The sequence below is a fragment of the Ambystoma mexicanum genome, chromosome 14 (assembly GCF_040938575.1).
Source record: "Ambystoma mexicanum isolate Mex_15411 chromosome 14, UKY_AmexF1_1, whole genome shotgun sequence".
NCBI classification, from domain to species: domain Eukaryota; kingdom Metazoa; phylum Chordata; class Amphibia; order Caudata; family Ambystomatidae; genus Ambystoma; species Ambystoma mexicanum.
Window position 1 is genome coordinate 96,376,745 of NC_090940.1, and position 26,264 is coordinate 96,403,008.

Here is a 26,264-nt window from a genome sequence, read left to right on the forward strand (position 1 = left end):
ACTTTTTATTTATTTTTTGCGAATGGTTATGGTATGGATCGAAAGTTCAGAGTCTGTGGGAGTGAATTCAGACTGCAGGGACAAGTACTAATGTTATCACAGAAATTATTCTTCCCTGGTGTAGGTCTCACTCAATGTAAATTGGTAATTGAAACGGTCTGGTCATTTGTGAGATTACCCACAAATGTCCAATAATATGCCCCAAGGTATGATGCCCAACAAATGGCCCGTTTGAAGGTGTGGGCCTCAACCTAAATGGATGCAACTGCCCCCCAAAAGTAAATTCATGCCCAATGAGCCAAGGTTTGAGTCTAGCACAGAGTTAAGGCTGTGCAACAAGGTATGCAACACTCGTGCACATTCATTGTGAGATTTCAACCAAGGGCGAGTGGTTGTATGTTCAGATCTGAGGCCTACTCACTGGAGTGCACAACCGGAGAGAGAGAGGGGTACTTCTAGTTGACTCACAACCAATGACTGTTGTAAGGGGGTGACCTTTTCATTGCATTAGTTAAGAAGCTCATACCTGGATGAGAGGAGGCTCATGAACAGTCAGTGCTCCAAAGGACTCCAAGGTATGATATTCATCCATTAAGAATGGACACCTTATTTTGAACTACCTATGCTTTAAGGTGTGAGACTCTAACACAATGGTTGGGACAGTTCTCGAAGTAGTGCAAATGACCCCACATTATCTAGAAAGCTCACAGGAATAAGACAATGCCAATGACTGATACTATTCTCTAAGGGGGTAAGACTTGGATTCCGGTATCCAGAGTGTGCTTAAGTCTATAGGTCTTACTGTGTGAGAGACTTGCAAGCAAGAAGAGGGACTAAGGTGCTGGTGTGAGACTTGCACCCAATGGCCATGACTGTTGAGCTTACTGCGAGACACTGCTGGCAACCCTTTTACACCTATCCAATACTTGACAGTATTTGTAGATGTTAAGACTTGCACCCAATGAGGGAGACCTGTGCCGTAAGGTGTTGGATTTACACTCAGTGGCTCATACTGGTTTAGGTGACTGATGCTATTATTCACTTTGTGTGAATGACACCCAATGTCTGTCTGTTCTACACTGTGTAGGACTCCCATCTGCGCTCTCGGGCGTGAGCATTGCATCTAAATAGCGAGGCTGAGCTCTCACCTGTGAGGATCACATCCAATCAGCACACTCTAAGCAGCCTTTATGCGAGGATGGAGAAAGGGGCAAAAGAGTTGGAGAGAGCCTAAAAAGACACTGATGGGTGGCTATGGTTGATGGTGTTCACTCTGTCACAAACACCAGTTTACTCCAAAGCATTACAACTGCCTGACTGGCTGAGCTCAGTTCAACCAGATCACATAATGGGCGTGCTTTCTTTGCACAGAAAACAATGGAGTTTGCATTAGGTGCATAGGCACTTATGCATGGAATTCGTAGCTTATTGACGCAAACAAATTCCATGCATGATACATTTTGGGCAGGCATGCTGTAGGCAAGTTACTGGTGAATAGGCATTCTGTGGCAGTGTAATAAATTGGGGCACAGTTACCATTGGCCAGACATTCTATGGCACGATAACTCGTGGGCATGCATTGCATTCACAGTACTGATGGGCAGGCATCGATGGTACTATAGCTGTTGATCACAGCAATCATGCACCATGAGCAGTGACTAGTGTACCAGCAGCATGCATTCTATGACCCAGTAACTAATGGGCATGCCTTGTATAGTACTGAAAGCAATCGGGTCTTTTGTAATAAATGATGTGCATAGCAGCAACTAGTTGGTGAGTGAATTGCTCTCGTTGAACATCTGGGTTTGGTGTTGGGTCATAACCCCAAAGGCAGCCTTTCACAGAGGTTGATTAAAAGGAGTGCCACTACATTAGATAAGAATAACACTTATTATTGCTGCACTGATATGCAGGAGGAATCCGTCATAAAGTGCTGTATAAAAAATTACGATATGAGCATATACATTACTGTCTGGTATTTGGTGCTATGGTAATTAATGGGTAAAGTTTGTGTGGCACATGAACTTGTTGACATGCATATCGCCCAAAATAACTATTGCTCAGGCATTTGAGAGCAGCTAAGCATTGTGTGACCCAGAGATGGATGGGCATGTGTTTTGTGGCACAGATGGTGGGGTTGAAACTGTGGTGGTCTTACCCGCCAACTGATGGACAGGCATTCCTCCACTCGGAAATATATAGGCCTGTTAATTATGTTGTCATTCCTATGGCTACAAGACATAGTCCCAGAAAGTAGTGTCCATGTTATTTTTGTACACGGTACCTTAGATGTGCATAGAAGTGATACAGGATTTCCCCTGCCATATTCTGTCAGAGATATTCTGATGTCTGTATTTTTCTGGCAGCTGTTGTCTGATGGTCCCATATCTAGACTTCATGCTGCCGCAGACTACACGGGTCGATACAGCAGCGGTCCATTGTAAAATATTGCTTCACTTCAAATGTTCTCCATCCAAACCACCAGATATGCACCATTTATTTAGCCAAACCTTTTTTTAAATGCACCATCTCACCTTTTTATTTTGTTATTCCACATATACTCCGGATCAATGCCTGCCCAAGGCGGGAGCAAAGATCTTGAAATGCCTCTTTAATTTCTGAAAATGTTTTCTGGTGTCTAATAGCATTTCGAGGGGTGCATTTGGAAACTTTCGGTGCAAATGGAACTCTAGGATTTCTAGTTTAAAAAAAAAAAGTTTAAACAATTTTATTTTGCTTTCCTTGAACACATGTGAATTCAGCTTTCAAACGGATTCCATCTGTTTTTGCTTTTTCGGTGGGTAACTTATCCTCTGCTATGACCAATGCCAAGTTAGTAATTGAAAGGAAAGACCACATGCTTTGTTGAATGGCATACATGTTTGCATGACATAAAATAACAAAATGCTCTGTGGGAACAGTCCAGCAAAAACAGTAAGATTATCAAAAATGAAAACTGTTGGGCTGTTAAATGTGAAGGCAGATACTAATACTTCAGAGATTTTACTTGGGTCACAGTTATAGGAATCACAAGTATCAACCTACATGGCTTACTGTGTGTTTTGCCTCAGTTATCCTAATTCTCCAAGGGTCAATATGCCTGATCACTAAAGGCAACATCTAAAGAAGCAGGATGGTTAAGGGGTACAGTAAACACTTTTAGTAGACATATAAAATATGTATTGAAATATTCTGTATATAAAAAGTGTCCAAAAACTATGTAGAATACTGGTACATTTCTTTTCAAGACTAGTCTTTCAGAATGGCAGACCCATCAGGGTCACAATGTACAGAAGGATCTTTTAAGAGTTAAAGATCCAACACCCCTCAACCACAATACACTGTTAATGTCCTTTAGACTAAAGCTCAACCGTGATTGGCGCAGTGATTCCCAGTGCTTTTCAATTGCCCAAAGATAGTCTAAAGTTGGAGAGGCACGGTCTGTAATCAAAGCAACCCCCCTGCCCAAATCCTAGGGAGCTGAAGTCCTTGAAGATTGAAAATGGGATAGTAGAGTTTGATGCCTGCAGCAAAATGAGTTGCAATTTAAAGCAGGTGGTGTAGAGGTCTCAAACAAAGCCAATGTGACACTGAACACTTGGAAAGTAGCAGCTAGGACCCCAAAGACCATGTACAACCACTGAAGAAGCATCAAATTTGCACAGATCATGAGATTGCAGAGTTGGAGTTCCTAGAGTAGAAGCCACAGATGTCGCAGTTGAAAGCCTGATGGGTATGGTCTGCATCTAAATACCCCCCAGCACCAGATGAACACAACTAAGATCCCAGGTAGAATCCAGGGACCTCAAAGAAGAACAAAGATTTGAAGAAGTCTGGCTCTGTTGCAGTTATGTCGTGCCATTGCCAAGATTGCAGAGTGTAGTCCTGGATCTGCAGCTGGAGAAGTCGCTGTTACATATCAGATGGTTCAGGTGGAATAACAAACCAAAGTCCAAGATGTCCGAGGGGACCACAAATGATCTCCCGAGGACAGGACATGTTGCAGCAGCATTGTGAAGAGGTTAGCACAATGTTGGTCCCTGCCATGGTTGCAGGCCGCAGTTCCAGACATAATGCTGCAGGACAACCTGCTGGTGGTGTCTGTACTGGAGGAATGGTGACAGTACAGTTAATGAAATTGTCCAGCAGCTGCAGCATTCATGCTTGGTCCTCTTGAGGCAACTGTGCTCCCGCTTATAGGACAGATGATGCATGCAGACCCAAAAAACGCCTTGCAATGGTACAGATCTGACTAGCCCCACCGGATTAAAGGAAGGAAGCAGTGGAGTGGGTTGGTTCTGCTGTGAGCAGATCATTTTATTTCAAGACAAGACCAATGCATGCAACATTTCCCTATACACCTGGAAGTACTTCACTGCGTCCACTGATCCTTGTAACCTTTTGTTTTCCTGTTTGTCCAGCAGTGTCTTACATGTTCCTCTGTTGATACCTTGGTGGTCTTTCGGAGTGTATACCCTTTTTAATCTTGCAAGTAAATGAACTACTACTATTCAGGCATTTAGATGACTGAATGAGAGGCCTGTGTTATTAATAACGTTTGTATTTTAAACTTGAGCAAATGTTTTCTGTTCCAAAGGTAGTTCACATAACATGAGAATGCAGCTGCTGTGTGACTAAAAACAGTCAAAGCCTCCAATTCCACATTTGGACAGCTGAAAGTAGACCACGTTTTAGGGTTCGGATTGGGAATATGGGAAGTGTTCATTATATTGGTTAGGGAAAATGTAAAATAAGAAATGTAAAAAAAAAATATTAATATATACAATTAATGAAAAAATAAGTAATTTAATGGAAAGAAAACATGGAATGGATTTTTTTTAGGGATGTGGGTGATGGGATGGTCTGGCCATAATCCACACTCTGGCCAGGAACATGTCTGTTGCTGGGCAGATGTGGGGCAAGAGGCTGTCCAGGATGGTTGTGCATGATTTGATTGAATGAGAAATGTCTGAGGGAGACAAAAACGTATGTATACGAAAATGACTTTCGTTTTTTTCTCGCGCTGACATTTGTGGTAACCCGCACACCATATCCGCTCCATCACCCCACACACACACTCGCTTATTTACCTTTTAGTGGCACACTTCGCTGTGTGCCGCCGACTCCCCTATTCCTCTGCGAGACTGGTTCCTTTCACTTAAGTTCATGGGAACTGGCACTGCAGGGTCCTTTTAATTTTTTAAACTTTAGTGTATAGGCCGCGGGGGGACACCCCTGCATCCCTCGATGGGATTGTAGTGAACAAGGATGCGGGGGACAGCCCTGCGCCCCTTGTTCACTATAATGACACAGATGGGATTGTAGTGAACAAGGATGCAGGGGACACCCCCGCTCCCCTTGTTCACTATAACGACACAGAATGGGGTATTTATTTGAAATTTTCAGCTGTTCATAATTATCGTACTGCCGAAATTCAAATAAATATTCCATTTGTTTTTATTTGGTCATTTGTACGGATGCCGTCTTGGATTGGGCAGCCCTTGCCAGTTTGGTGCAGATCTTTTCTATTGGAGGGTGACCCTGGCTCAAATCTAGGCTAAAAGGACGACTACGGCAGTCATTAGTCATATCGCTGTTGTTGGAGCCAAGACTACAGAGTTTCAGCCAGCTGAAGACTTGTGGACAGCAGTTGAAGACTTCCAGCATTGCTCATTGGCAAGTTCCAGTGAAGCCCTGCCCCACTGGACCGATCTTGTGAAGACCCTAGATAGTGTTGCAACCCTCGGGCTATTGCTACTGTGACGAACCAGAAGTACTCTGACTATGATGTGCCATGTTAGTTAGGCGTTGTGTTTTCATTTAAATAAAAACCTATATAGTCCTACTGCTATGAGGGAAGTTCCCTACCTAACCAACTGAAATTAAGGGTGCTTGTTAAAGTCTGATAATAAATAGTCCTGCATCCATATACTAATAGCTAACTGGCCCTACCACTTAGGAAACATTAACAAAAAAGGAGGAGGCCAGAGCAATAGCCTCTGCCTGCAGATTCTGCCCGGCCCAAACACTTGGATCTCTTTCCAACAGGTTTTTAAAAGTTTGTCAATGTCCCACAACCCAGTTCACAACCTCTCTGCAGGTTCTGTTAGTCAAGTTTTAAGTCTTTATATATGTTCCATACGATGTCCTTTTCCCTCAGAAAAAACACGTTTTTCTTAATACAAGTCCCCCAAATTTGGCATGGTTCTGGAAAATGTTCTTGGTTTATACTTAAGGACTGGAACCTGCCAAGTTCTCCCTCTCTCTCCAGTTCTCTTTATCAAACTGTGTGGTTCTTAAACTTCCAAGTCCTTTGGCCTTCTGACAGGCTTACATTATCTCAGTCTTTGTGGTGCATCTGCTTGTTCAGGTTTTCTTAGCTCGCGTAACCCTTGGGGCTATCCCAGCTTCAGATGTTAGTGTCTCGGTATCTCAGGGCTCTCCAAAGCCCTCTGGCCCTCTACTAGGCTTGTTTCAACTCTACTTGGATTGGGTGATTGCGGTAGGCAGTCTTTCCATCGAAAAATGTTTCATCTAATTAAAATCCAACAAAAATTATCAGTTGAAATGTATTTCCATCGAAATGCATATTCATTGAATGACTTTCGATGGATTTCCAACTCAAACATTCCTTTAAAATAGATGTATGTTTGAGTTGGAAATTCAATGGGTTGAGGAAAAGGTTAATTAAAAAATAAATGGGGGTATGGGGGGACCCTTGGGTGTTGAGAATGGATTGGGGGGGGTGACCTCCCCCCCCCAATAAAATATAAATACAAGTTACAGGGAGCTGTCCAGTGCTGAACTATATTAAAGATTTCAGCACTGGACAAGGGTTACATTTTTGAAAATGGGGTTAGGGGTGGCAGATCCATGGGGGGACCCCTGGGAGTTGAGGGAGTGTTGTCGGTGGGGGAGGGGGCAATAAACAAATGCCTCAAGCTACAGGGAGCTGTCCAGTGTTAAAAATAGTTCATTACTGGACAGCTCCCTGCAACGTTATGTTTCATCGAATTTCCATGCAAAAAAATGTGAAGTGTTTATATAACAAAACCCTACCCGATGAAAAGGATTCACTGCATAAACACTTTGCACTTTATGCATGGGAATTTGTAACATTTTTAATTGGAAAACATTTGATGGCACTTGCCTTCAATGGTAAATCTTCGATGGAAAGACTAGCAACCGGCGATTGCCCGCTTGGGTTTATCAGGCTCTCTTAACCCTTTTGGTTTTCCCAGTCTCGTTTAGCAGAGTTCGCCCCTCTCAATAGCGTTTCCTTCTCTGGTGGGTTTGCTTCCCTTCCGCTGCTCATCTCAGCAGCTAATGCACCTCTCATGCAGAGCTCGGGGAGCCAGGCTCTCCTCTGTAGTCTGGTCTTGGTGTAGAAAACGCCCCACAGACCCGCCGCAGCTTCCGTGTGGTTGTGCCACAAGACGAGACAGTTGGTTTTCCGTCTCTTCCCCAACCTTGGCCTCTCGGCGGGTCAGGACCCAAACCTTTTGACAGCTGGCTACCGATTATCTTGGTCTCCAAGCCACTGCTGGCTCTGCGGTCTAATGTGGTTTCGCCCCTTCAGGATATCTTCTCGCCAGAGGCTTGAATAGGAGTCTCTCTCCTACCCGTGTAGGAGCTCCTCTCCTTTCTCCATTCCATGTTCCTCGTGATTTCATTTATGTCATCACAAACAAAATCGGTGTCATCCTTCTTTGACTCTGGCCTTTGGGGGAGATACAGCATTACTTGAAGCAAAAGAGATTGAAGAAATATCACTATTCGGTGCAGACAAGCAAGATTAAAGTCTTTTTGATTCCCATGTAGGTGGATTAAGGTGTTCTGGACAGGGAGTTCCTTGTTGGAATAGGAGTCCTTGTCCCAAAGAGGGGCAGTCACTCCCAGTGAGGTCTGTTGGAAAGGAGAGGGTCTTCCCTGCCCCCTAAGCGATTACGAATGATAAACCATAGAAAGCACTTCGAGAGAGCAGGAGGGAGGGGTGTGTGCATGCAGGAGAGTGCAACAATTGTGTAGTGCATGCATTAGGAGCTATATAGTGGAGGCAAGTGTAAATGTTATCTTAGTTATTGGCAACCATTTTGGAACGTCGGCCCAAGCGCATGGAAAGCACCAAACGTATTCGCATTAGGCCTGCATTATTAGCACAGACATAACCCACACCACGAGTCAGCTTCAGGAAGTTACAAGACTTTCATTGTCTCAGAGGCTGTAAGCCTTCACGCCCCGGGAAGAATGTGCTCTGCAAGGCCACGTGAAGGGGGTAGAGCGCAGAGCGCATCTTGGCAGTTACCGTCCCACGATGGATAGCATAGCCCCTCAGCCCAACACCTCCCACCGTGTCGGAGCTACAGCCATCCTATGTTTTGATCCCATGACCCCCACATTCCACGGTGCCAGCCAGGCTTAGACCACCAACCATAAAGCTGTAAGATCCCAGATCAATCAAAAATATCAGAAAGCAAGGCTATCTAGCCTTCACATTTGGGTCACGTGATTTGTGCTGAGAGGTTCCGAGGAGGTATGAAATTATACCCCAAAATGAGGGTCTCTGACCTTGGGAGGTTGCTGGCACATCTGGGAATGAGTGAAGTATTCAAGTTAGTATGACCTTGCCTCTTCCCCTGGGCCCATATCTGTCTGGCAGGTGCACTGTTACAGTGATAGAGTAGCATTGATTTCAAATTGCTTATTAGGCCCTGTTCTACTGTGGATGACGAGCCCAGCGGCACACTCTTATACGGAGAAGAAGGCTGGGACTAATGGCCTAGCATCCCCTATGGAGTGGTCTGCCCATGTATAGGGTCTCGCCAAACCAGCCTTGCGGGTTTTCACTGTATGTAATGACGACGTAGATGGCGCCAGGTGCCCTTTTAGCTTACTGCACACCCCTAATTTGGTACAACGTTCGGCAGCAGCAGAGTTCTTTGCGGATGCATCCCTGTTTTGTAGGAATAAAAGTGTTATCCTGGCAAGCAGTGTCTTGGGCTTTTTCCCCTAGCGGGTTGTATTTTTCCTGGTGTGAGCATGCAGGGGCTTGCCTTCAGGTCCCACTTGCCAAGCCCCCAAGGGAGAGTTGTGCTGAGCAGGCTCACTTCTCTAGCCCCAAAGGGGGTGGCTCCCCTCTGGGGAGAAGGGACAAATATCCGGATTCATCACATGACAAACTAGTCCAGATCTCTACATGCTGATCAAGCCCTCTGGAACCTTGGGAAGCATCCCAGGACCATAGGGCTGTATGGGGGCAAAGTCCTGACCCTACCTCTCCTTGCCTGGTTGTGATTGGTGGAATTCAAGCCAAGGATCGCTCTGTGGGATTTCCCTTTTGTGGTGGGATTGGCGGAGGGCCCCCTTAGCATTGGCTTTTGTTTCTGCATCGTTTGCACCTTTACCTACTTGTTGGCTTTGCCAAATCTTGTTTCCCAACTTCTAAAGACTCCTGACTTCCTGCAAAGGTTTCTACTTGGTAATAGGGACTCTTAAGGGCACCAGGCTTACTCACTTTAGCAGGGAGAAAGTTCTGGGGCCTTACTTTATTATTGGCCAGGTGTAGTGTTTCCTCTCATTATTTCAATACTTATACAAGTATTTTGACTGTCTTAAATGGGTGGAATTTGTCCTTGGATCATGTTTGCTGTCTTGTGCGAGGACCAGAGGAAGAGCTCCGATTGTGGCAATGCATTCTTGTCACCAGCTCTGTTGTATGCCTGTATATAAGAAAACATTATGAATGGTAGAACATGTCGTGTCAGTCTACCCCTGCTCTACGTTTTTTTATTTTAATTTGCTTGTTCTGAGAATATTATGACATAATGTCTGTTGAAAAGCTATATAGAGAACCATTATTGAAATGGATTTATGATTTTGGAAAAATGTACACAGGTACATAGTTAATTAAAGTTGTTACTTTATCTTTGATAGGTAAGTTCACTCCATCACTCTACGAGGCGGCTGGCTGTGACCTGTCACTTGTGAACTTTGAACCAGCTACACGACGAGCATCTAATAATCTCTGGTGCGTGTGATGTGGAGGATCAAATCTACCTTGGTTTTTCTTTTTGTAGTTGAATGACAAAAAAGTAAAACATGTTTTATGTCTCTTTCACTTCAAGAGTTGCTCTAAAGGAGGTTGCAAGTAAACCTCTTCATTAAGGCCTTTAAAACCGTTTGTGGGAGAAGGCAGTTTGTTCCAGTCTACTTTCTGGACAAATTCTCTCTGGAACCTATACCTTTCTCATAATTGGACTTCTTGGACACAGTGTATGTTCTGATCTCTAACTGCTAATGTAGTGACGTGCTGTACATACTGTTAAATGCCACTCATTTAAAAGCTGTGCATCCTGATTGTTTGGCATTTGAAACCCATATCGAAGTATCAAAACATAACTTTATGAAATATTTCAAAACCCTTTTTTCAGTAAAAGAAAATAGCAAGATGCCCAATGTGTGTGGGATGGGGGTTGTCAAATCCCACAATTTGGGCCACTCATTTTTCTATTTATTGGAGATGTTCTGACTCACTGCATCTCACCTGTTGTCATGGACTTTACACAATCCTTCACTTGCATTCTCTGTGATAGTTTTTTAATGGTTATTTTTAAGGTTTTGAACAGTTGTTTCAGCTTTTTGCCTTCGTGCAGATTGAGCATTTGTCAAATGGTTGTTTTATAAGGGGTTCAGTGAAATAAAAATACATAGCACATCACAACGTTTTTTTATATATATATATATATATATATATATATATAATACACAATCTTAAACTAGTGATCTAAATTATTAGTGAAAAGGTAAACCATTTTGTCTTCTCACTTAAGCACACAAAGGGAGATTGAAATAACTTTCTAACATTCCTGGCCTGATGAAGTTCTATGCTCAATACATCGGTCTACGCTGTTAACTCTTTAAATGGTGTTTTGTGTAAGTGAAGTGCTAATTAATATAGGGCATTGAGTATGCCACATTATAGTATTGTTTTTAACTCTGTACTTCCTCTACCGTAAATATATCCTTGGAGTCGTCTTGGTGCTTGTTATAAAACCATCCTCTCCATTGCCAACAAATGTTCTATTCCAACAGTTTGCCTTTCCTTTTGCAACTTAGATGGAATATGTAATTTTGTTTTTCTTTCTTTTATTTCCACCAACTAAAAGAATCCCTTATGTTTCATTTTAATTAGTGGCTTGCTTTTCATATCTTTAATGGGATTACCATTGTGCTATTTGTGTATGTTCCTAAGCAACAGTCTGTTTTGTGTGAAATTACTTGTTAGTTCATGAGTTCGTTGTCAATAGAATCGGATGCATTGTTCACCTCTACCTGGATTTAAGGGAATAACATTGTTCCAATTCGCTTGGCTTTTGTAAAGTGCTATAAAGTCACACAGCTTTCAGTGGTCTTTGTTCTCTGCTCATCTTTTTTTTGACAACTTTATTTAAAGATTTATCAAAAGAAATACATATCATTCCAAAACAACAATTATGATAACAAGAAAACGACAAAACAAAAAAATCATTATACAAGTTGATACAAATAGTATAGAATAAATAAGAAAAACCTATCAATTATCTCTACTAATCGCAACAAACCTAATTTGAAATAACTAGCAAAAAATCAGAGGAAAACAAGAGAGAAAAAAAAAGAAAACCACACAACACAAGACAAACACAATAAAAAGAACACAATAGTAAATTAACCACTCTGAAACAAAAACCATCGCCCATCAGCACTTAATTCACACATAGTTCATTAAAAGCCTCCCACTGTTCCTTATAAAATTCTTCTTTATGTAAAGCATAATACTTAATCCTCTCAAATCTTGACAGCAACTGCACCTGTGATAACCATTCATCAATACTTGGTTTCTTTCTCGTCTTCCAGAGGCGTAAAATTTGACGAGTCGCCACCAAAAACACCTTATTAGCCCAACACAGAGTCGCATAGCTAAAGTGATGAGTGCCCACTGGTGATTTCAAAAGAACTGATGATGGTGTCCTTGGAAAAGAGATGTTCCCGACCAAATCAACTCTATCCAAAACCTCACCCCAAAAACCTTTAACCCTCGAACAATTCCATAACATGTGAAGCAAAGTGCCTTCCTCCGTAGAACAACTCCAACACATACTATCCTCCCTTAAGCCAAATCTGTGCATTTTAACTGGAGTCCAAAACAGACGCCCCAAAATCCTCTGTTGAATATATCGTAAATTTAGATCAATTTTCATCCTAACTGGAACCTTCCATAGAACCTCCCAATCCTGCATAGAAATATCTCCACCCAGTTCAGCACACCACAAAAGTCGAAGAGCATTCCATGAAGATCTAAATTTCTCTTCTACCGGGAACAACCTCAAATAACTAGACACTGCACGAGGCACAACTACAATAAAACTACACCTTTCTGGTCTTTGTAACAAAGGGTCAGTAAGCATTGATACTCTCTCAGAAATCAGATCTCTCAACAATCTATATTTCCCTATTATGTAGCATAAACTTCTGCTTCAGAGACTCAAAAGATATCATACCGTCATCATCCCATATGTCTCTAATAAGTAATATACCCTTGTTCATCCAACTCCTCCAGCATAGCATCTTATTATTGATCTGCAACCCCGGATTCTGCCAAATGGAGGCCTCCCCATAGAAATGAAGTCCCTGCCCTCCACTTACAATCAATGATGTAACTGCATCTTTGGAAGCATGGACAGCCTGCAATGTACTGACCGATTTAGGTAACTTTCCAAGAGTACAGTGATTCAATTCGGAAGGGTCTCATCTTAAACTCTTCTATCTGAGCCCAAACTGGAATGTCTTATTCATTCAACAAGAAATACGACATACATTTTTTAATCAAAAAACTTTTGTAGTAATTTTCAATATTAGGATAACCAAAACCCCCCTCATGTACACTCCTAACCATTAAATACCTGGGTATCCTTGGTTTCCTTGAAACTCCCCATAGAAACTCCTGAAAGACCCGATCCACACGGCCCAAAACTTTTTTCGTAAACCTTAAAGGTAGCGATTGAATAATGTACAGAACCTTAGGTAGGAGCACCATTTTAATAGCATTGACCTTTGCCCAGATGGATAAAGAGTCTACTCCACCTACGGAGCATAGTCCTCATGCTTTCCAGAACTTTATCTATATTGAACTCCGCCATACCTTTCACATCTCTAGACAAAAAGACACCTAAATATTTCACCCTACAGTTTTCCCATTTACAATTCCAATCTAGTAATAGTCTACACACCTGAGCTTCTCGAGCTGGAAACACAACCGTCTTCTCCCAATTAACTTTATAACCTGAGAGCCCACCAAACTCAGAAATCATATTCTTCAAGATGTTTCCCTCCTCTACACAGGATTACTAAGAACAATAACTATATCAGCAGCATACGCCAAAACCTTAACTTCAACTTCACCAACTATAAAACCGGATAGGCAATCCGACTGCCGAATATATGACAAAAATGGCTCAAGAGCCAAATTAAAAAGGCAAGGGGATAGTGGACATCCTTGACGTGTGCCTTTTAAATAATCTAAAAGAAGATGAAAGTACCCCATTCACCCAGACCTTTGCACTAATACCCGACTGTAATGCCCCAACAGCATTTATAAATTGGGGACCAAAACCCATCTTAACCAAAGTAAAATTTAAAAAAGCCCAAGCCACATTATCAAATGCCTTCTCAGCGTCAAGAAATATGAAAATCAAATCATCAATTCCTGAGGATGACAAATTCAAAATATCCAAGAGTCCTAATATCATATCCATGGCGTTGCTTCATAAAACCCACTTGAGACCTACCAATTAACAAACCCATATATTTATCCAACCTGGAAGTCAAAATTTTCGTAAATAATTTTGCATCCACATTGAAAAGTGAAATGGGGCGATAATTAAAACAATTCGATGCATCTTTCCCCTCCTTGGGGATTACCGTAATCACTGCCTCCCTCATTGAAGGACATAAAACACCCTCCATAAGAAACCGAATATAGAGTTCACATAATTCTGGAGCTAGCTGCTCAGCAAAAGATTGGTAAAACTCAGTCGGCAGTCCATCTGGGCCAGGTGACTTACCAGACTTCATTTTAATAATGGCCTCTATCACCTCTTCCACTAAAATAGGAGCATCCAGAAAATCTCTGGCCTCATCAGACAGACAAGGAACTTCAATCTTATCAAAGAACTCCACCAGATCACTTTCTAACAGCACATGCTCTTCAGAGTATAACAATTCATAATCATTGCGAAAACACTCACCAATATCCTTCCTTTTCACAATAATCCTACCAGACTCATCTTTTATTTTCTGGACAAAAGACCTCTCGCACAAACACTTCAACCTATTTGCAAGCAATTTACCCCCACAATCCCCTCTCTCCCAGAAGCGTTGTTTAGAATAAAAAGTCCCACGGTCTGCTTGAATCTCAGACTCGAGACCAACTGCCCATACAACCTTTCCATCTTTAAACGATCCCTCACTGATCCAGTACGAGCATAAGCCGATTGTGATTTACCCAGATCCAGCTCAAGATCTCTCATTTTTGCCTCCCCTTCCTTCCTCACTCTAGATGTCCAAGTAATCAATTCACACCTAGCTGAGGCCTTAAACGCATCCCAAACCATTAAACTATCAGCCGAACCCTTATTTACAGCAAAATAGTCTGACACAAAACCAGAAAGCGATTGTAATGCTTTTTCCTCTTTCAGAACAAATGGTTTTAGCCTCCACCTAGCAGAATCCGGAGAGTGCGGAGCAAGACACAATCTAACCAAAACTAGAGAATGATCCGAAAGATGCCGCTCACACATTCTAGCTTTGATTATCGTCTCAGCCATATGATCTGATATAAGTAAATAGTCAATCCTTGAAAAGGAATCATGAACCAGAGAGTACAATGAATACTCTGCAAGACTCTCCAAGATTCAACCAAATCAAAGGTATCCACAAAATCACAAAATTCTCGACTAGATCTGTGGCCAGTAAAGGAGCACGCCGAAGATCTATCCAATTTGAAGTCCATAACACAATTGAAATCCCCACCTTAACAATGACTGATCAGGTTGCTTAACCATTACTCAGCACTGAGGTGGTTGGAATTGGAAAGTGCCAAATACTTATGCATATAAAATGGTGAGGTTCTTTTGCAGCCTTGCCTTCCTCCCTATTTGTTTATGGCACATAGTGTTGTGTAGTCTGTAAGTGCTTCTGTATTTGGTAGTACAGGCCACATGGAATTGTAAAGAAAGGTGTCCTTGAACTGGGCCCTTCTTCCATTTTGCACACCTTGCTTCTTGTGGTCCCTTAAGAAAAGAAATAGTGGGTTGTTGGTGAGGATACCAAAGGAGCAGATAGGCAGATCAGATGCTAAATGTGTGGTGTTGGTGTGTGCAGGTCAGAAATACCCAAGTGCTGTTCTGCATCGTTTTGGTGGTGAAACCTGGGAATATGTTCCCGGAGGGGATAGCCCAAGATCTGTATGGCAAAAGCACTTAAGGACTGAATTAGTCACTGGTGTCGTGAAGTGGGTGATCTGGTTAAAGAGGAGAGCTTAGCCAGAGCTGTATTAGTGTTATAATTGATAGGCCTGCAGTAGACCTGTGGGAAGGATTTGTCCGTAGTTTAAGATGATAGGAAATAGATTTTAGGGAGAAATTGGCTCTTAAGGCAGTATATAGGGGGTATAGACAAATGAGGGTTGCATGTCTATGGACTGAGGCATTGGATGCAGTTTGGGATCTAAGCGATTGGTGACTTCTGTGGAGGCAAGTAGAACTCTGACATTTGAGGTAGTGTTTGTTGAAGTCACTTCTGGTTTTGTGGCATCTTACCCTTGTGAGCTGTATTTTAAATCTGTCGGTGAGATGTTCGGGTTTTCCAGCAATGTTGATGCCATTGTAAGGTATGCTGTCTATTGGGGGTGAAATTGACAAAAAGAGGGATGTGATTGCTTGAGGTTTTGGTGCTGGACTCCACGCTTGTCCCATGCTGGTGTTAGTTGAAAACGCAAGTTTTGAGTTGTTTGCTGAAGATCAGGTTGATTTGTGTGCAAGTCCTTGGGCATAGAGTTTGTTTATTTGCTCGGAGGGAAAGGGAGGATCTTCCATTCAGTTTCTGGTTGAACCTTGGCACCGCTACTAGGGCATTGTTGCTTGATCAGTAATTTCGATGGTAGGTGGTGTGTGAACTTTCTTGTGATTATATTAGGGGACCCTGCTGTGGAAGGTGCGGTTGGCGATGCATAGATTTCTTTAAGTGAATCTTTTTGGAGTGTGCAGTGGTGCATGTATGTTTTTAGCTTTGGGAGCATTCTGCCTGTCTCATTAGTCTGAGTAGATATCCTGGGAGTCCAAGGTAAAGGCTGTTGTTGTAGTTCAGTCTTGATATTACACGCATTATAAAAAACATCCATGCTCCTGTGCATGAAGGTCACATGGGGTGTCGGAAAATAAGGAGTTGGAAGAAGCAGTTCCTTATAATAATTTTAACCTGGGCTTGAGTGTAAGGTTGCTGTTCAGCGTAATTCAAAGGTTCTTCACAATTGAAGTGTAAAGTGCCCATTGCATCTGGCCAGGAGGGTGTTGTGGGGTTTGGTGGTGTTAGGTCAAAGAACATACACTCTGTTTTAGTTGGAATGAGTTTAAGCCAGTTTGAAGTCATCCAGGAGTCCACTTGTGCAAGGTATAGTCTGAGGTGTTTGTTGGGTCATTTGTGAATTTGTAAACTATTTGTCTCATTTGGGTAATTGGAGCCTGCACGGCCTGAGTTGTTGTTAGTAAGGTTTAGGAGTGGGGTCATGTATTAGAGAAGAGGCAAGAGTCTGGATCTTTGTAGTTCTCTGATCTTCTGGTTTCAAGGACGTGACCTGAAAAAGGCATGCATTTTTCTATTATCTTTTAGGTAGGCGATGTTCCGGAGCAGAGCGAGTGCCTTCACTCTGATGTCCTGGTGAAGCCAGGATTAGAACAGAGATCATCTTCTGGTTGGAAAGCTGGCAACTTGCATACTATAAGGATCCATCATACACTATCCATCCCTCCCTTTGTTATTTAATTTCTCAATCTCATTTTTTCTCTCGTCTATACTGCTTGTGCCTTCTTTCTCTCAATTTCTCCCTCTTAACACTATTTTTAATTTTTATTTACAGAGCTTTCATTCTTCCTCTGATGGAATTCCTTACTTTGTTTCATGGCCTCACTTTCTCATTGCCTCTCCTAATACCTTCATTGTATTCCTTTCTTTGCTACTCTGACCTTATCTCATCCGTCCCTTATTGCCTACTATTTGTACGCTTTGTTGAACATGGCTGAAAACCTAAAGTCTAAAAATGAACAGATTGTTTATTTTGCATAAAAGTATTCATCTCCTCTCTTAGTGAGAACCCTAGCACTTTTTTTCTGAACTTCTGGACCATTTTCCTTCAATCCTGAATGAGTGGAGCCTTTTTCTTTTCTTTCATTCTTGTGGGCTTTGTCTTTTGGAACTCTTTTCTTTGTATTGTACATGTACTATGGAGTCTCTGCTCCATAGCTCTTAAAGGCATCTATGTTTTACTACTGCAGCACACAGCTCCTTCTGGGCAGTGTTGCTGGGGACCCTTAAGGTCCTCTTAAGATTCTTTATCTATATCCTCAAGTAACTACAGTTCTTACTTCGTATCTGTCTCAAAAAACTATAGTCTGAGAGATTGGCACACACCACCTTCAGTGGATTGCCAAAGGGATACTTAGTATCTTCCTTCTCCCTGCGCCTTTCTAGTTACCTAGACAATCACTTAGTTATGGATGGTGGCAGTGGACGTGTTCTACCAACTATTGTGTATTTTTTTATATCACAGGCTGTCCATAGCCTCGGTAGTGCACAATAGGGGCACCCAAGTAGCAACTTGGGGCCTGCCTTCTATTTTTGCCATTACTAGCAGGTTGTCTTTCGTTAGCCCTTCTACCATTCTTTATTTATTTAATTTATTTGTAAAGTGCTGGACGAGAGCCCTGAGGCATGTGAGCGCTGGAACAGAATAACAGAAAACACATAGTCAGAGGAACCCAAGGGTAAGCAAGTAAATGTGAGTTATGCAAGGTTATTCAAAGAGAATAGTTTTCAGGTTCCGCTTGAAGCTGTCGAGACAAGGGCTGAGTCTGCGGTCAGGTGGCAGGGTATTCCAGAGACGTGGGGTCGAGAATGGGAAGAATCCTCTTTCCACAAGTGACAGTTTTGCTTTGGGTGATTGCAGTAGGCCGGTGTTATTGGACCTAAGGCTGCATCTATCAGGAACCCATTTAAGATGAGCTGTCGGATACATAGGACGTTTTGACATGGAGACAGGAGTGCACAATGGACAGGGTATGCAACATAACCCTCTTGGCTATTGGAATCCAGTTTGCCGGCATATGGTTAGTTTTTTGCAGGCCAGCTACTACCCTGATTGCGTCGGTCTGGACAACTTCTTGCGGTTGATCTCCCCGTTACCTACGCCTAGTAGAATGCTAGCACGGTAATCCAGGCGGCTGCCTAGAATTGCTCTAGCCGGACAGCACAGCTGGACATTGCAAGATATGGTCTGAGATGAGCTAGGAGCTTGATGTGATATGAGGAGCTGAACACTAAACCGCTAATGTGAGCCCTCATTGAAAGTTGCTTATCAATGGTAACTTCCAAGGTCTTCACTTTTTTGAGTGGGCAGCAAACAATCAGCAATTTGTATAGATGAATAGGCTTGGTCTAATTTACAAAGTTTAGGAGGAGTGCCTTGAATGATCAGCTCAGTTTTTGAGTTTTTCAGGGCAAGGCCATTGTACAGCATCCAACACTGAATTGTGTTGTAAGTAGCATTGATGACCTGCTGAGTCCAGATCAAGCAGATTTAAGGCTCTTAGTCTAATTGCATGCCCATTTATTCCTGAGCATATTTTATAAACTCAGCCCATTGTTTAAGGAATTTTTGGTCTTTATTATGAATGGTAGCTGTGATCTTCTGCAAAGCCATTATATGCCATATTTTTCCACATCCATAAGAGTGGACGGTAGTTTTGCAATGCTATGGCTTGCTTTTCTGCAAATAGTAATGATCCTAAACAGTCAAATTGTGGCCTTTTACATTCTGTCTGGGTTAAGTCCACCCCCAACAGTAATTACACAGTATTTGTGAATATACTTTTGAAAATGTGCTGTGTGTTTCAGAGCTGCTTATTAGGTCCCAAGCCTTTGTCATCACCCTCGTTATGTCATTCAAAAAGATATTATAGCTCATTAGGGCTTGTAGCCATGGTTGTGACCAAAAGGGTTTACCTACCGCACTTTGCTTAATGAATACCCATTTATTTCTCCGATATTTTCTGCATTAATTCAGTAATCACCCGACATTGTGCAACCAAATAGTATTTGTGTACGCTTGGGTGACCTAGTCCCCCTATTGATTTTGAGGGTGAGTAAGATCATTTTGCTGATGCATACCTTTTTGTCTCCCCAGATGATAAACTCCAATAAAGTCCTTGCCACTTGAATTCTTTTTTGGTTTTCTATTGGGACCGACTGAAAAAGATATAGGACTCTTGGAAGAATGTACATTTTTATGATGGCAATGTGGCGTAGCCACGTTAGTGATGACCCTTCCACTTCCTGATCTTTTTTGATTTCCTGTAGTAGCTTTGGGTAATTAACTCTATAAAGACCCACAGGTTCGGGAGTTACATTGACTATTAGGTATTTTACCTGTTTCTCTGCCAATCTAAATTATCAGTGTTTTTAGGATTTGTACATACTTTTTCTAAGTTCAAGTGTAGAATTTCTGATTTGGTTAATCTTTCACAAGTGTCACTAATATTACTAGGTCTTTTATAGAAAGGATGACATTGTCCACATTATTTTTGTGTTTTATGTTTTCCCTTTTGTTCCTTTAATCGGCATGTTTGATCGTATTCCTTTCTGCAAGAGGATCCATCCGAAAATCTGGACTTCCTGGCGATGACAGAATCCCCGCCCTTACATTAGCTGTCACAGATGACTTGACCATCCTCAGAGCGGATAGAACTGAGTCACGTGGCAGTGGCCTTGCCATCATTGCCAAAACCCATCTTCTCCTAAGACTCATTCCATCCGAGAAACAAAACTCCTGTGAATCTTACAGCTAAAATGCCCATCGCGAATGACCAAACCCTCACCATCCACCTACTAACCTTAACCTGGTATTCAAAGACCCTAAAGATCAACATGCCACAATCCTAGCTGACACCTTGGCTGAACTAGGGTTCAACCAACAAATCATTCTCCCAACACATAATAAAGGCAGGACCCTCGACTGGGTGGCAGACCACAACTGCCCTGTTACCATCACCGACAATTCACCTCAAACTTGGGCAGACCATCACCTTCGTCATGGATGCCCATACACCCCCCTCCCACAACAACCCACAAGCCCCGCCATATCCACCAGAAACAAAAAAAAATCACAGCTGGAAAGCTAGTACCACTCATCCTCCCAACCCTCAACTCTTGCTGACCCTGGTGACCCCTTAACCCTAGTCAACAAATACAACAAAATAATGACCTCAGCACTTGACACTATTGCACCCATGAAACCTAGGAAAAGTAAACCTAAAAAAACACCTTAAAACTTGGTTCTCGCCACACCACAAATCCCTCTGACTCGAGAAAAGCAAGAGTGAACAAATTTGGAAACACTCACCCACAGAGTCCAACAAAATAAACCTCACTAAAATATCCTCCATTTATAAGAAAGAAATAATTCGGGCCAAACAAGACTTATACAACCAAAGAATAGCCAATTCGAACTCCAACATAAAAGAACTGGCATGACCCTTGCCCTCACTGGCAAATCAGCCTTCCAGTTAGGGCCAGGTCAAAGGCCTTAAAACCTCATCCAAGACACTCTTGGAGTCAGTCCTGGCACCTTTGGCGCCAGGCTCATAACCATCATGAAGACCAACATTAGAATGGGACTATTTACTTGGGACTATTTAACTTGGGGGGTGGGGGGGGGGGGTGGGGTGGGGGGTTCAGCCAACATGGAGGCACACATAGCTCAGTTACAAGGAACTGAGCTATGCGGTCTAGTCTTTTGGGTGTAGCAGGCCTGGGACTATTTTACCTGGACTACTTTACCTGAGAATATTTAAACCACACCCAAACAGCAGAACATGCTTTGTTATTCTGCTGTGGGCAGCGTAACGCTCAACATGTCCAGTTCTTTGATGCCATTTTACCTGAAACCAAGGACCTGCAGAGAGAGAAAGAACACTACGAAACTTACCTGGAACATTATCCTGTCTTCAATCCATCGCTGACTTCAGTTCCACTCACCTCAAGGTACGAACTCCATCATCCGGCACCGCATGCATCCTGGAATACCATAACCTGGAAAGAGGAGAAAGAAAGACAGCATTAGTAAGCGTTTACTCGCGTTTCCTCCCGAATCAAGAAAGCCACACAATTCTTACCTGGGTAGTCATCCCCTGGTCAGTATCATTGCTGGAACATTACGGCGCTCGGCGAAGAACATCGCAACCTGCAAGGAGAGAAAAGACACAGGTTAGCAATATAAAAGGCAAAACAGCGCCGCGCATTACTCGCCGGACACACCGCGCTTTCGCCTACCGGCCCATGCTCATCTTCAAACTGCATGACAACACCAAAACACCTTTCCATACCTAAAAGGAAAGAAGCAAGACATTATTATTCAAACTACGAGGAACATAAGAACTGCATATAAAGACTGTAAAGCAGCAAACCTACGGAGTCGCAGCAGGCCTGTATTTCCAGAGGGGGGCTTGCACCAGTGAAGTAACTTGGTCGCTTCTCGCCCCCCACATCTACACGCCCCTCCACGAGGAGCAGGACGGAGAATCCACCTTTTACAATATTAAGGTGAGGCGAAGGTCCAAGGGGGAGGAAGGAGTTGAGGCCAAGGGATGTGGGAAAACATAAAGACAATCTGGTATTGAATCCAGCTCTCCTATATTGCAGACCCATCTTTAACCAGAGGCCTTACCAAGGGACCGGGAGAGGGTTCGAGTGTGCAAATCATCCCACCAGGGCTGGGTGGCATCCCCTTGGATACCAGGTGAGCGTAACAGAACTATTCACTATTATTAAGGAATTGGAAACACCCATCCCTATCCCCGACACCTGCGTCAAAGACAAACCCTGGTGCACCAGTGTACAACATGCACTTTCTAAAAGACAAGATTGCTAACAAAAAAGAAAACGTACCCACCATTACCAACTCCACCGTCCTACCTAAGGCCACTCCCAAACCTCCCCATGGCTTCAGCTTCTCTAAAGTTACCACACTTGAGGTCGAAAAAGTTATTTGCACCCTGAAACCATCCAACTGCCAGGGAGATCCCTGTCCCTCACAAATTATAAAAGACGCAGCCAGAGATCTCTCACCCTTCATTACCAAACTCATTAACTCCTCCGTCTCCAAAAGCCTCATTCCCAACAACCTCAGAGTCCTGGGTTCTCCCACTACTGAAAAAACAAACCCTAGACCCCTCCATACCCACTAATTACAGACCCATCACCACCGTCCCATTCCTGCTCAAAATTTTACACAAGGTAGCCTACCTTCAAATACAGCAATACCTGGAACAAAACCACCTCCTGGGAGTCCGGCAGTCCGGCTTCAGACACTAACATGGAACCGAGACAGCCCTGATTGATCTGAAGGCACACATTGATACCCTCAGAGACAATAGCCAGATAGCCCTACTCCTCCTTCTGCACTTATCAGCAGCGTTTGATTTAGTCGATCATACCATTCTCTGTACTCACCTTAACACTACAGCCCACTTTTCTCAGGAAGCTATAGGCTGGGTTAAATCGTTCCTCAGTAACAGTACTATGTGCGTTTTTTCCACATCTGCAGCGGCCGATCCCATCTCAATCACCTGCGGCGTGCCCCAGGGATCATGTGCCTCACCCACCCTTTACAATATTTTCACGAAGCCCCTTTTCGATGATCTGGGTGTCACCTACACTAATTATGCAGATGACACCCAGATCCTCATACCGCTCATGGGAGATTATGATAAGGATTTGGCCTTGGTGAACAGGGTGTACCTCATCATTCAGGCATGGATGGCCTCACATGGCCTATGCCTGAATGATGACAAGACTGAGCTCCTCATCCTAGGCACAACCTCCAACATTAACAAATTGGGTCACAACTACTCAAGTTTCACCATCGACGGAAACACTATCAAAGTAGCCAAGGAAGTAAAAACGCTAGGTTTTTACCTAGATTCCACCCTGTCCTTTAAAAAACAGGTCCGCTCCATGGCGTCCTCCACAGCCTACATGTGCAAACTCATCAGAGCAGCCAAACCCTTCCTCTCCCCTCACAGTTGCACGAACCTGGCCAGAGCCCTTATTCTATCAAAATTAGATCACTGCAATGCCCTCTACATGGGAGCCAATAAATATATCACAAATAAAATCCTTCAAAACAATGCTCTGAGCGGCATTTAGCATCCCCAAAAAGGAGCACATCTCAGACATAAGAAGAGCTCACAATTGGCTCTCGACCAAAGACAAAATTGCCCTGAAAATAGCACCACTTGCTCACAAATGCCTTAACGCCGCTCCACGATACCTCACGGACAGATTCATCAGATACTCTTCCAACCGCCCCACCAGAACATCCAATTCCAATACCCTCATTGTGCCTAGATACCAAACACTCCAAAACCGGAGGCACCAGCTTTCAGGTTAAAGCAGCACAACATTGGAACTCCCTCCCTCCGACCCTAAGAGTTACCCAAACTTATCCACACTTCAGGCGCAACTACATCCTGTGAATCAAAGATAATGACCTCTAACTCACTCATTACACTGCACCGATTCCCACATGCACCTCACCCATCTGATAACACCCCACTACCGATGACATACGACACACCCACTCCATGAGTATATATATGTATATATTACTTGCATCAGCCATAAATATAATTTGCTTTATTTGTAGATATAATTTGTATCCTTTATATAGTTTTCCCTCTATTTTTTATATTCTTTTGTATATTACTGTACAGCAATGTAACCAAGCTGAAAATATCCTTATTGCCCTTCTGCGACCTGATACCCTCGGGTCCGGCGCGCAATACAAATATTAAAAAAACAAATCGTTAAGGGAAATAGCAGGGGCTAAAGTGGACATCCCTATCTTGTGCCTCTTTGTGTTACAGGATTCAAAAGCTCTTGTGTAGTTATACTCTTGCCCATGTTTTTTTGTTGTACACCAATATCGTTATCGTATCTACTCCAAAAATCTCCAGTCTAACCGATCAAATGCCTTTTTGGCGTTTATGGTAAGTCATATCGATGGGATTGGAGATCTGCGCTTAAAGCTATCGTTAGTTCTTTGTAATATTATTAAATGTTTCTATTGGTAATAAAACCAGATTGGTCCGGATCTATTATAAATGAGGAGCTGCTCTAGTCTGCTAAAATACGTCTGAAGATTTGTAAATCTAAATTGAGGAGTGTGATCGATTTGTAAAAGATTTACAGTTTGATTTTTTATTTTATTTTTTTTTTTCTTCCAGATTTGGGTATCTGAACAATTCTTGCCTCGCTCATAGGTTCCGGTATCTTGGCACCCAATCGAATTGTGTAAAATAGTTGTTTGAGGGATTTTATTAATAATGGAGCCATGATCTTATAAAATGGGGGCGATAGACCATCTCAATCTGGGCTTTTATTTTTTAGTATTATGAATGTTATCTCTGACTTAACTTTCCATCTTCGTCCACAATCAAATCTATAGACAGTCTCCTTGTATCCCATTTAGCCTGTGAGCTAACAACTTCCTTGCCTTTTTTTCACTTTCAAAGGAGGGTTGCTTCAAGCATTAAAAAGAGTTTTCTCTGCCTTATGTCGAAGGATGTTAGACCGAAATCAGCTTATCTTTAGATCTTTGAAATCTTTCTAGAGGGGTTTTGTTTTTTGTATATCTATTTAAGCTCTAGTGTAAGGATCTCTTCCTGCTTATTTCTAGTTTTCATTAGTTAAGCTGTGTACGCTATAATTACAATCTGCACAGTCGCTTTAAGAGCTGCCCACCTCCTTCCTGATGTTAGTATCTGATCATTAAGTGGTAGGTATTCCCTTATATAAGTTTCTATTTGTTTCCTACATGTAAGGTCTTTCAATACCCTTATGTCCATTTTCCAGTTATTTTTCCATAAGCTTGTCTTGCGTTTCAACCTGCTTTCCACTATATTATGGTCACTCTAGGAGCAGGGTTCTATGCAAGTACTTTTTATCATGTCTAATATTTTCCCCTAACAAGAACATGTAGTCCATCTGTGATGGTGGACATGAGAGAAGGGCATTCTTTTGTGTGACCATGGGTGTGTCCATGCGTCCACCAAATGATGTTCTTTGAAGATTTCTTTTAATCGAAGTGATGTACATGTTGTGCTGACCATTTTATATCTGTGGCCATGACCGTATTCATGTCTCCTATTATACATTTCCCCTCAGCAAATGATACAAACTATTGTAAGAAGGTTTGCATACATTTATTCTGGTTGGAGTGAAAAGAAGGAAGCAAAAGGGTATAGCTATGATCCATTTCTCACTGTTGCTATTCTATATCTCCCTCTTATTTTTCTTCTGTTTATCTGGGGTGATCAGAGATCTGAAATGAAATAGCACTAGCCCTGCCTCCTTAAGACTCGGATGAGGAGAAGTATTGGAGCAGAAAGATTTTATTTCTCATTCATGCCCAATATTGTGCGTCTCTTGTATTGCTAGTATCAGTCTTCCCTTTTGTTAGTTCTAAACAGTTGGGTTGTTTTATTTAGAGAATTGAGTTCCTTAATATTCAACAACCATGTATTAAGATCTTTAGCTTTGTGGCTTTTAGACATTTGACGGTAAAATCTGTTGCTTATGGAATGGGATCTAGCTTCGTAGGTCTCCAATCTGTTGGATCTAAACTCTAATCCTTTGTGCTACTCCTCTGTTCCGAGTCCTCAGGGTGATGCCCCTCTATGAACCCACCTTTCACCCCTGTCTCCTCTTTTTCCTTCTTTCAAAGTTAAACTTTAGTTCTCCCTATTCTATGTGTCCCACAGATCCCCTTCTGTTTACAAGATTCATATATATATATTCCCCTCCTACTTTCCTCCCCCATATTCATGTTGCTTTTATGTTAGTCTTTAATATTAATTCAAGGTGATACACAGATCGTTCATGGCGGTCCTTGCAACATG

The 26,264-nt window shown here is 42.5% G+C and overlaps 1 protein-coding gene across 5 annotated transcripts in view; it reads left to right on the forward strand.

The window, feature by feature from the left end:
• PCNX1 (pecanex 1) overlaps positions 1-26,264 on the forward strand; it is a 1,666,514-nt gene that overhangs the window by 534,946 nt on the left and 1,105,304 nt on the right. For all 5 annotated transcript variants that reach the window (XM_069638600.1, XM_069638595.1, XM_069638598.1 and 2 more), the window contains exon 9: positions 9,934-10,027. In XM_069638600.1, coding sequence (XP_069494701.1) covers positions 9,934-10,027 — 94 coding nt within the window. The remainder of the gene's footprint in view (positions 1-9,933; positions 10,028-26,264) is intronic.